General features: G+C 32.3%; 1 protein-coding gene across 1 annotated transcript; it reads left to right on the top strand.

Annotated features, from left to right (window-relative positions):
* Positions 1-493: 493 nt before the first annotated feature.
* Positions 494-3478, top strand: LOC145091717 (transcription factor bHLH94-like). The gene is made up of 3 exons (XM_079029494.1): positions 494-1074; positions 1955-2380; positions 3004-3478. The coding sequence occupies exons 1-3, from the start codon at positions 553-555 to the stop codon at positions 3118-3120; spliced, it is 1065 nt and encodes a 354-aa protein (XP_078885620.1). The 5' UTR covers positions 494-552; the 3' UTR covers positions 3121-3478.
* Positions 3479-12260: the final 8782 nt, after the last annotated feature.

Here is a 12260-nt window from a genome sequence, read left to right as displayed (position 1 = left end):
CAGATAACCCTATATAATAAAAATCAATAAAGAACTCTAATAATAATAACCACTTAGACGAACTCTAATAATTGATAACTATTCTATAGTTACGATACAATTATAGTAAAACTACATACCATTTTTCTAAAAAAAATTATACTCGAGAAACCCTAGTCAGTTAGTCAAAAAATAAATTATTATTTACTTATTTTAACGCTGATCAGTGAGCCAAAAAAATTATTTTCAACTTATTTTAACCCTAATTAATGAGCCAAAAATAACCCCACTTACTTTAATACACATCTAGTCACCTTCGAGCTAGAGTTTTTTTGGTGGTCTGAAAATACTAATAATAATAACCCGTTCAGACGAATTTCATGGCTAATATTGGTAAATGTAATAGATTACTAGTCAATCTAGCCTAAGAAAAAAGTTAAAGAAGATAAAAGGAGCGAGTTGAATAGTAGCATAGGGTTACACCACTCTACCTCATATAATATAAATAGATATATGTGAACAAACACAAAAGCCTAAAGTTGCCACACATTAGATAACAAAAAGAGAGAGAGCATGGCTTTGGAAACACTTTCTTCCAATGAACTCCTCAACTTCATAATCTATGACACCATCTCTGCAACCCCTTTTAGCTGCAATGACTCCTCTGAAACCACAACTACTAACACTAATCCTTGTAGTAGTTTCTTCTACCATCTTGATAACGAAAACCCTAACCCTCCTCTAAATCAATTGTGTCAAGAACTCACAGGTGCTGCTGCTGCCATGGAAATTATGAGTTCCACTTCATCTCTAACTACAACCACCACAAAGATGTCTATGGCAGTGCAAGCGTACTGCGGTGGCAAAGTCCCAGAGAAGAACTACAGTAATAATAACAACGGCAACAATCCGAATTTAGGGATACAAGGAGGAGGGAAGAAGAAGAGGAGAAGAAGGCCTAGGGTTAGCAAGAATAAAGAAGAAGCTGAAACTCAAAGAATGACTCACATTGCCGTCGAGAGGAATCGCCGGAAACAAATGAATGAGCATCTCGCCGTCTTGCGTTCTCTCATGCCGGAATCTTACGTCCAAAGGGTTAGTTTCTTTTACTTATTTAATCACTTTCTCTTTAATATATTCATAGGGTTTTTGATACAGTTCATCCTTGATTTATTTTTGTAGATTAATGAATCAAAGAACATTTCGGATATATGGGGATTTGGATTTCAATTATTTCCTGTTTAATTTCCATAAAATAGTCGACTCAAATTCAATTATTTCAATTCACATTCTTTTTTTTTCTTCTTTCTTTATCTTCAAAAGATCTTGAAAAGTTCTTAGCTTTATTTTCAATCTACTTTTTGTCGCAGTAAAAATTCCAAAATATTGTGCAAGAGATTGCAATGCAGATTCATATATATATATATGGTCTTTTTAAACTATTTTAAAAAGTAACGAAAGTACTAAAGCATATGCTTAATGTAGATTGTGCTCAAGTTAAATTACTAAAATTTGAATCTTGACAATTTTCAAAGTTTAGAAAGAATTCATTTTTTTTTTTAACGGTGAATCTTGAACAAGACAACCATGGATTTGAAAGACTTGGTTTATACCGATTACGCCAAAGGTCAAAACGGTCAGAAATCTTGGCATATCTCTCAATCTCTCTCCTGGTACAAAAATCTTAAACACTGTGATTAACAGTGCTTGATCTCCAAAAGCATTTCTCTTCTTTTTAGAGATCACTTTTCGTGTCAATTTGTCGGATATAATGCATTTAATCTTATATGGACCCAAGGAGAAACATGAACAACAATAACAAGCCAAAGTTTTACAGTTTCGTATGGTTGACTTAATTATTTAAACTTGTACTAATTTCCAGAAGAAAAAACCTATAAAACAAATAGCTGATTCGATCCCTGAACTCTGGTTTGCTCAACAATTATTTATACCCCTTGTGTTCTTTAACCTGCAGGGCGACCAAGCTTCCATAGTTGGTGGTGCCATAGAGTTTGTGAAGGAGCTTGAACATCTGTTACAGTCTCTTGAAGCTCAAAAGTTCATCTTAAGTCAACAACAACAACAACAGCAAGAAGACGAGGGAGGACATAATAATAATTTCAACGAATCATCAACTCCCCCTCCATTTTCACAATTCTTTTCTTACCCACAATACACTTGCTCTCAAATTCCTAACAAGTACACTTCAAAAAGCAAGGCAGCAATTGCAGACATCGAGGTGACTTTGATCGAAACGCATGCTAATATCCGGATCCTATCGCATAAACGGCTCACTCAGCTCTCGAAAATGGTGGCTTGTTTTCAAACACTTCATATGTCCGTACTACACCTCAATGTCACCACCTTGGACCCTTTGGTTCTCTACTCCATCAGTGTTAAGGTACGTAAGATAGATAGATAGCATGTGCTCTTCATAATACTTGGATGATAAACCCTGCATTGCATCCCAACCGTTGTTTTTCATCCATCTGCATTATTATACACAAAAACAAATACTTGTTCATGTATATAGTGTTCATGCAAAAGTGTGAAGATGAAAATGACATTACATTGGATGACTTCACAATGCAAAAAACCAGCTTTAGAGATGCTCCCAGTACTTGCTATTTTTATCATTACACACAAATTTCTTTTTCTTGGAAAACAAAAAATTTCTCATGGCAAGGAAAACGAAATAACAAAGAGAGTCCGTAATAAACCCAAAAGTTCAAAGTTCGATGTGTTTAATTTTGAGTGCATGGTTTTGGGTTTGGGTTTTCTAGGGAAAAAATAAATTATTAAAACGTACAATGGGGAGGGTATTTTTGGGAATTCCACCAGGTATGACCTAATTCCGTTAATGTTTTGGAAATGATAGGTAGAAAAGGATGTTTTTTCCAAAAACGTTGATGTTTCCTAGTTTAGTTTGTTTGTCTTGTAATTAAAATTAAGGAAACATTGAGCATAAATAATATATATATATATATTTCAATTAATCATGAAAAATGGGGAAAACATATGCAGGTGGAAGAAGGATGCAGGCTAAATTCAGCAGACGAGATAGCAGGTGCAGTCCACCAGATGCTCAGAATAATTGAGGAGGAAGCTACCCTATCCCTATGTGTTGATTCCATAAACTAGAAATAGCGAAATGTGTTTTTACCAAGCTACCCTTTCTTGCTATGTAAAATCACCATAATGCCATCTCTCTCTCTCTCTCTCTCTCTCTCTCTCTCTCTCTCTCTCTCTCTCTCTCTCTCTCTCTCTCTCTCTCTCTCTCTCTCTCTCTCTCTCTCTCTCTCTCTCTCTCTCTCTCTCTCTCTCTCTCTCTCTCTCTCTCCCCGGGTGCACAGTAGAATTTGCTATTAGTTTCATGTATAAGAGTAGTTGACCTTGTTAGATGATCTTACAAAGATCAACCGAGTGATGTGAGTTGGAGTATGATGAATTATTTTAGTTATGAAAATATATAATAATAATTACTGATTGGCATTTTCAACCATCGTTAGAATTGTAAAAAAAAACTATAATCTGTAAGATAGTTGATTGATACCAACACATCGTGGAATATAAATACAACGTAATAAACTTATGTATTTATAACATTTTTGTCCTAAATCATTGTATCATAAAGTTTAGTTTCTTTTTTGAAAAAGATCATGATTAAATAACAAACATCGAATAAAAAAGTCAATGAAAGAAGCCAAAGAGAAAGACAAATAGTAAAGCATAAATTCCCTTTTATTTTGTATTATTTGGTTTATATGTATGGATGTCTTCAAATTTGCATTTCTCCACACACACATGCAATGCCAAAACTTTTGGGAAGAGAAAATCTGAAAAGGAGTTACATCAGTGTCATGCATGCCAATATCTATGTTTTGTTCTAAATAATATTTAGGGAATAAAATATTGATTGCCAAATTAATTTTAATCTTAATTAAATTGGAACTATGGATTAATTAAATTATTAATTGCCTAACTTTAATCCTGAATCAATTGGAACTAACTGTTTAAGTTATGGGCAATGCAAAAAGATTTCATACTCTTGCTAATTTTACTTCAATTTCGATGAAGTTTAACGTTATAACACATATTTAACGGAAGATCGTAATAAATACTTAAATTACCCGTGGCCAATTCATATGGGATATATGAACATCCTCAAGAGATCGAATTTCATCTACCTCGTGATATATATATATATATATATATATATATATATATATATATATATATATATATATATATATATATATATATATATATATATATGAAGGTTTACTTTCTAATTTGAAATGTTTGTATTAATACAAGTCTTCTTTAACATAAAGAATATAAAGAGTGACAATTTTGTCCATTATCTAAGAATGTAATTGAACAATATGGCCCCTAAATTGCAAAAGCATGTGCCCTTAAATTGACATATCACACAAGGTCAGCATCATCTTCCAAACTACTTTACGATTGTTAGAAATTCAAACTCTATCAAAAGGACTTTGGTTGAATGGTAAAATAGGAGTTCTACCGTCATTATGTTGTAAAATGAATTCGTTTTGATATATGGTATGTAAACTAATTTGCCATTTGATAGAAAAAATAAACCATAATTTCTAACATCAACTAAAAGAAAAATGATGCGTCATGAACGATTCTAAAAATCCTTTGCTTTTCTTACTAATTTCAATAATGCATGACCAAAGTATAAAATCAAAATAATACATCAAATCTTATAAAGATGATAGTATTGGGGTGTACGTTCTAGGCATATGTAGGTGTAACAAAATAATCAAAGATAAATGTAAAGTAAACATCCTTACATTTATTTTAGTCATAAATTACAACATTTTACGAATATCCAAAAGCTAGCTCGATCTTTGATATTCAACTAAAATTTTCCAATTTCAATATATGTCAAAAAAAAAATATAGGTTTGACTTGGAAAACCTAGTAAGAATTACTAGGATCAACTCTTAAGGGTATTAAAAATACTCAACAATTCAAATCCAAAGTGAAACCCCTAAAAGGTTTTCGACATCAAAATAGTTTTATAGATTTAATAGTTACGGAAAAACATATCAAAGTTTTATTTTTCTATATAACGTTAAACACATTAATCACAAGTCAACAGTTTCAAAATAATGCAAGGCAACATTCTTCTAGTGCCGCTTCCCAAGTCAATATCAATGTCAAAACATTTCTCAAGTATTTGTTCCTAATTTTGAAGGGAATCCAAGGAAAGATATAACAAGGGAAAAATGGTTATGAATCATATGTAAAAGACTATCACATAACATGATCTCTATATAAAGGCAAGAATTTCATCTTACTTGGTACAAGTGAACCATGAACCATGGCATAAGTACGACGTACATGTCTTGCAAGACCCAACCTGGATTTGAATGTTTCATTGGAAATTATTCATAACTTTTGCAATTTCGCACATGAAAGCTTACTTAGAAACCATTCACACTATTTTGAAACATTCACATATGGATATAATAGTCATTATCAAGTGTCCAAACTATTCAAGTATCACTTTCCATCCAATATGGATACATATGATCATGATCAAAATTTTATTTAAATATAAAAGAAAATATGTTACTAATTCCAAAAGACCTTGTAAAAATCATTTCATGAATACACCAAAGAGTACTAATTATAGTGTTTCATCTAATATATGCACAAATTAGTTCATGAAAAGAATCAAAGTGTTGGAATCAGGCCCTGTATACACATATCTTTGTAGCAACAAACACAACATTCAATATGTGATTTTCAGGAAGGAAAATAAAGAAGAGAAGAAATAATCGTGATGCAGAAAACGACTGCTTCTATTCTTGAAACAAGATGACATTTATAGCCTACAAAAAAAACTAATGACCTTAAACACAACTAAGCCCACGTTTCCTGTTTTCCAGGACATTTACTTGGTCCACATGACCTATTCAATTAAAAAAAAAACAATCTATTTGTTTTGTTGAATAATAAAACTAAACTACTAATTAAATAAACTATCGTGTCAAGATTCAAAATCCCACATCCACCCCCTTAATCTTGATAGGTTTCTTCATCAAAGCAATGTCGATTCTTCATCTTGGATCAAGTTTCCTTCCTTGTCATTGTCTTTGTCATTCCACTTTCTGCACTCATAGCTAAAATGCCCAAAGTTTCCACAGTTAAAGCATCGGAAGCTATTTTTGTCACCTCGATCTCTTCCTCTTCCTCGACCTCTTCCATGTCTACTACTATCATCATGTCTTGGTTCACTTGCCATCATGAGTTGACCTTGCTCTTCTTCCTTTTCTTCATGACTTTGAAGCCTTTCTTCATAGGCTTTGACCCTTCTAACCGCTTCTTCAAATGTCATAGTTTCAAGGTCAGAATATTGTTCAATTAGAGCTACAATTAGCAAGTACTTCTTTGGAACCAAATTGAGAAACTTGCTTACAATCACCTCCTCTTCAAGAGTTGAACCAAGGCTTTTGAACTTGGCAACAATACCACTTATTTTGCCAAAAAAATTCATTGATTGACTCATTGTCCTTCATCTTAAGCATCTCCAATTCATTTCTAAAGGTTTGCAACCTTGCTTTTTTCACCCGTTCGGCTCCAATATACCTAACCTTTATTGATTCCCAGACATCTTTTGCATTCTTGTGATTAGCAACTTGTAAAAGAACATTCTCTGGGAGGGTTTGAAAAATGATGCCTTTAGTGGTATAATTCTTCTTCTCATCAACTGCATCCTTGGTTATTGCATCCCAATGTCCATATGCCCTCAAAACAGTTTCATTCATAATAGACAAAGTAGTAAAATTAGTTTCAGTCAATTTAGGACATTAAAATGGTACAGCAGTACCTTGAGCCACAACCTCTTTTGATCCCCCTCGGTTTGATCCTCCTGCCATTCTTTCTCTTAAACTTTCTTTTTCTTCACAGACTTTATACCCGGTTTCTCTTTCTCAGGTAAAAGCCTCTTCTTTCTAACTTTCTTTCTTTCTTTCTCTTTCTTTCTTATTTTTTTCCTGCTTTCTTTCTTTCTTTCTTTCTTTCTTGTTGTCTTTCTTCTTTCTGTCGGTCTTTACTTCTGTAGCATGGAGATCTTCAATTCTCCATGAAATCACCTCCACCTTCTTCTAATTAAGCCTAGGCTCTGATACCAAATGTTAGAATCAGGCCCTGTATAGGCACTTCTTTGTAGCAACAAACACAACACTCAATATGTGATTTTCAAGAAGGGATATAAAGAGGAGAAGAAATAATCGTGACGTAGAAAAAGGTTGCTTCTATTCATGAAACAAGATGGCCTTTATAGCCTACAAAAAAACCTAACGGCCCTAAACACAACTAAACTCACGTTTCCTGTTTTCCAAGACTATTACTTGGTTCACATGACCCATTCAATTAAAAAAACCAAACTATTTATTCTGCTGAATAATAAAACTAAAATACTAATTAAATAAACTACTATGTCAAGATTAAAAATCTCACACAAAGTACAATAAATAGTATGGGCATGTCTGTTCAGGTAATGAACACACCTCAAGTGTACACTAACACCCAATATGTTCTTTAAGGTATGAGGATGATTTAGGATAATACCAATTATAAGATAACATATAACAATATTCTCAAGGTATATAAAGGGATAATATACACTTACAAATATATAAATTTGTAAAATACCATTCTTAATTAACCTTAATTACTTTTTTAAGGTTATATACACAACCTTTTAAACTATCATATAAAACCTTATGGAATCATTAGGAGTACACCTAATGATCCCCACAATCAATATAGACAAAAAATAAGCATCCTAGTATTGAGAAGAAGTCTAATTAGTCAAGTAAAATGTCCACTCGGTTGAGTAGAATGTCATGTATGCACAAAAAACATCAAGAACTCTAGAAAAATGGCTTTCTATTTTGCTTAATCTGATTTTACCACTTATTTTACCAACTATAATGACTTTTGATGGTTGTAATAGGTCTAATAGCCTATCTATATATGAAATAACATTCTTGTTACATAATAAACTTTATCAAATCATGTATAAAAGTGATTGTAATGTCCCAAAAATTACAAATACATTTTTATTTTTAAAACATATTAATCAATTAAAACCTTTACTTCAAAAGCCATTGAGAAACATTTGTTTGATTCAAACCATACATTAATAGAGTTAAGTTTACAAAACTACGGAAATGAATGCCTTCGATGCATGTGTACAGTCCCACCGATCTCCTCTTACTAACAACCTGTAAAATGTTTAATCCATAACTTTAAGCATAAAGCGTAGTGAGTTTTCTAGTATACCAGATGTTCCATCATACATACAATGCATTCACACAAATGTTCGGCTCTAGCACCGACCAGTCAAATCTCCTATCCACATAAACATATGTAACAATCATACATGAAATAACGGGTCTGCTCCAACACCAAGTGAATGTTATGGGCCAAATCATAATCTTACATTTATATCTTTCCATAGGAAAAATCATGGTCTTTTCTTTTAATGCCAAGGGTGAAGTCCTGGTCTTACATACAACTGCCAGGGGCCAGATCATGGTCTTCCATGCAACTGCCATGAGTCAGATCCTGGTCTTTCATATAATTTCTAGTGGCCAGATCCTAGTCTTCCTTACAATTGCTAGGGGGCAGATCCTGGTCTTCCATACAATAAAGAAACTCATATGTGGTTAAGGATCAGATAGACAGTTGAAGAGATGACCCACCCGAAAGCGAACAATTAGAAAAGAATATCACAACTAGACATTAAACCAAGAGTTCTCAAGCTATATAACTTAAAATACATAGAACCAAAGATATCATTATCTCCTAACCATCTATATTAAATACATAAAAGAAGTTGGATTAGTGTTTAAGCCCATAACTATATTTGGTATGTACCTGACCCGGTTTTAGCATGGTCCTTTTGAGTTGCCTTCACCAAAGTAACTTGACTGGATGAATAATGGAGGAAGTGGTTATTATGGTTTATTAATATATTATATGAGTAATATATTAAAGGAGAAATCATATTAATTAATTAATATTGGTCAAGAATTAATTTAGAATTAATTTTGTGGTCAAAAGAGGTTAATTGAATTAAAGGGACTGAACTTGTAATTGTTGGATAATTGCAAAATAGGCTGAGGAACCCTTGGAATAGGGTTGGACAAAATCTTATAGGAGCCCATAAGGATTTCGTCCAAGGGTCCAAGTTCTGGAAGGTTCTTGTGGGCTGCTTAGAGCCTAACTAATCACATGATGACTTTGACTGAAACCCTAATTCTTCACCTATATAAAGGGTCCCTAGGCTACATAATTTCGACTACACTAACCCTAAGAAGAGTTCCAAGAGTCGAAATTACCTTCCCTTCTCTCTCTAAGATTCTCCAATTTGCTTTGGTGTTTGTGATCTATGAGAGGCACAACATTTTAGGTGCTAAGGTTCTCAAAAGCTCAAGATCTTCAAGCTACAATCAAAGGTATGTTTCTAACTTGTTGTTAGTTATAGAAATCGAGTTTTGTTGTATGCTAGATTAGGGTTTTCAACCCTTGGATAATTATTGCATGTACAACTAGAAAAACTAAATCCAAGAATTAGGGTTTGCATGTACACCATAGGATTGATGTATTGCTCATAACCCAACAGTGGTATCAGAGCCTAGATCGTTTTTCTTTTGTATTTGATGCATTATTGTTCAACGCTGAAAATCGAAAAATCATGCTTCTGCCTGATGAAATCGTCTAGTCACTTTATGAACTCGACGAGTCAGGGCAACTCGGCGAGTCCATTCTCTGACTCGGCGAGTCGGACAGTCTAGTGGCTGATTTTTCAGGATTTTGACTGAAATTGAATTAGGATAATTACCAAAATCGTTTTTGGCTGTTAAAATCCGATTTTTATAATATGGTATGGATTATCCTAATGCAATTTATTGATAATTGTCATAAATAAGATAATTACTTGTTTTATATGATAAATATTAATTATTTGTATTTTCATTTGAATTATCTAATCAAGTAAATAGATTAGGTCAAATTATGTGATAAATATTAATAATATGATTAATTAATTATTTTTTAAATTTGATCTAAAAGATGTTTTGAAAAGTTTCAAAACTTGCTCTCAAGTTTTGGGATTTAAAATTTTAATTAAAAGTTTTTATTTTGAAATATTAAATTCCAAACTCTAAAATTTTAGAAGTTTAAAATTCAATACTTATACTATTATAATATTATAAGATAAATAATTATATATATATATATATATATATATATATATATATATATATATATATATATATATGCATAAGATTAAGTTAGTCTTACCGTTAGTAGGCCTCATTCACGAAGCTAATCTATAAGGGGGATATAAGGTTGCTACCTATAAAATGTCAGTTTAATAAGTGTCCACTCTCACCTACCGCTTCCTTGATTGGTGGAGGTCGTTAGCCGAACAGGTAGGATAGGGCAATTAATTCCTCATTAAAAGTATAATTTTTATACTAATAAAAGAGTAGTTTTTTTGTCATGTGTCATCATATTAAACCTCTTAATTAATGTGTTGACACTTGTCAATCTATTAGTTCTCTATTTTAAATTTATTAGACATCATCATCATCATTAATGTGAGGTTATTTGTCAATGTATTTATTCTCTATTTTAAATTTAAAAATTAAAATTTAAAATTTAAAATTTAAAATTTAAAATTTATATTATTCTTTTCATTAATTCACAAATAAAAAATGCCTAATATATATTAAAAATTAATTTTACATATTTATTTGAATCAACGATTATAATTTCATATAACTAATAAAAAGATCTCTTAATTAATAATTTATTTAAAATAATTGATTAATAATTTTGAATTTTTACTATAAAAGTTTAATTAATTTTATAATCGTGGTTCCCACGGGTTATAAACTAGTAATTAACAAAGTAGCTAAATGCTTTTATAAAATTCTCAATCTTAGTTACTTTAGAAAAAAATGTGAAATGATGCTATTGTTAGGTTTTGAGCATTCTAACACTCCTAAGGTGTTCGTGCAACCCTAAATACCTTGGATCTATGTTTTCACTAATTATACATGTAAAGGTGTTTCCAAGGTATTAAGCCTATAACTAGCATACAAAGATGTAAACTACACAATATACTAGTTAGTGTAACATACCTTTTCGTATGACTGGAAGTCTTGATGTATTTGGCCTTAAGAGCTTATCCCCAATAGTGTAGAAGCCTCAAGTGGAATCACAACACATCAAGGACAAAGGTAGAGCTTGAGAGAGAATCTCCATGCACTCTAAAACCTTCATGAACTCCTAGAACATGCACCCACACTAGGGTTGGCGGTTTTTAGGTCATCATATATGTACTTATATGTGTTGAATTCTAAGAGTCATGGGTAAAACCCAAACCCATACCCACGGGTTTTATGATCCTTGGTTCATATGACCCAACTATTTATGTATCCATACATAAACTTGGTCCAACATGGATCATAAGCCCAATACATATAAATATAACTAATTAACATAATTAGTCCCCATATATTTAATTAGTCTCTTTTGATTACTAAATCAATTCCAAATTAATTCTTGATCAGTACTAATTAAAACCATATGATTTCATATTAATATATTAGTACTTATAATATATTAATAAATCATATAGAACCTTCTCTCAAGAGTCCATCCTAACAAATTGTCCTGATGATATGCAACCAAAATGGACCATGCTACTCTCGGGTCAAGTAAATACCAATAATAGTTATGGGCTTAGTCATCTAATCCAACAACTATTCCATGAAATTACACTTTGTACCCTGCCAAGTTGTTAGTGTAGCATGCGTGGATAACTGGCACACTAATTTGGGACTAGCAATGGTGGCAAAGGGTGACTCGATGTTTATCATAGGTCAATAGAGCGTGTGTCGTTAATTGGCACATTTATTAGGTGGTAAATGACATCGAGAGCACCAAATACATTTGCATGGTTATTCACACCTTGTTTGTGATCCTCGGTATCCCAGTCACAAACTTGAAGGGAATATCGAGATTTAAACAAGCCATTGAAAAGTTCAACGAATCTCAAACGATCTAGGAATTTCAACTTATTTAAAACTTAATTGTCCTTTTCGTTTTTCATGGTGGAAATTCGTAAATCGTTATTTACCTACCTTCAAATTATTTGCAATTAGATTACGGCATCCCTCTTCTGAATCGTAAATAATTGTGTTGGGTCCTAGCCCTAATTTCTC

The sequence above is a fragment of the Lactuca serriola genome, chromosome 3 (genome assembly GCF_051521515.1).
Source record: "Lactuca serriola cultivar US96UC23 chromosome 3, Lser_US96UC23_V15, whole genome shotgun sequence".
In the NCBI taxonomy this organism is placed as follows: Eukaryota; Viridiplantae; Streptophyta; class Magnoliopsida; order Asterales; family Asteraceae; genus Lactuca; species Lactuca serriola.
The sequence above is the reverse complement of the archived record's forward strand: the minus strand, read 5'-3'. Positions and strand labels throughout refer to the sequence as shown.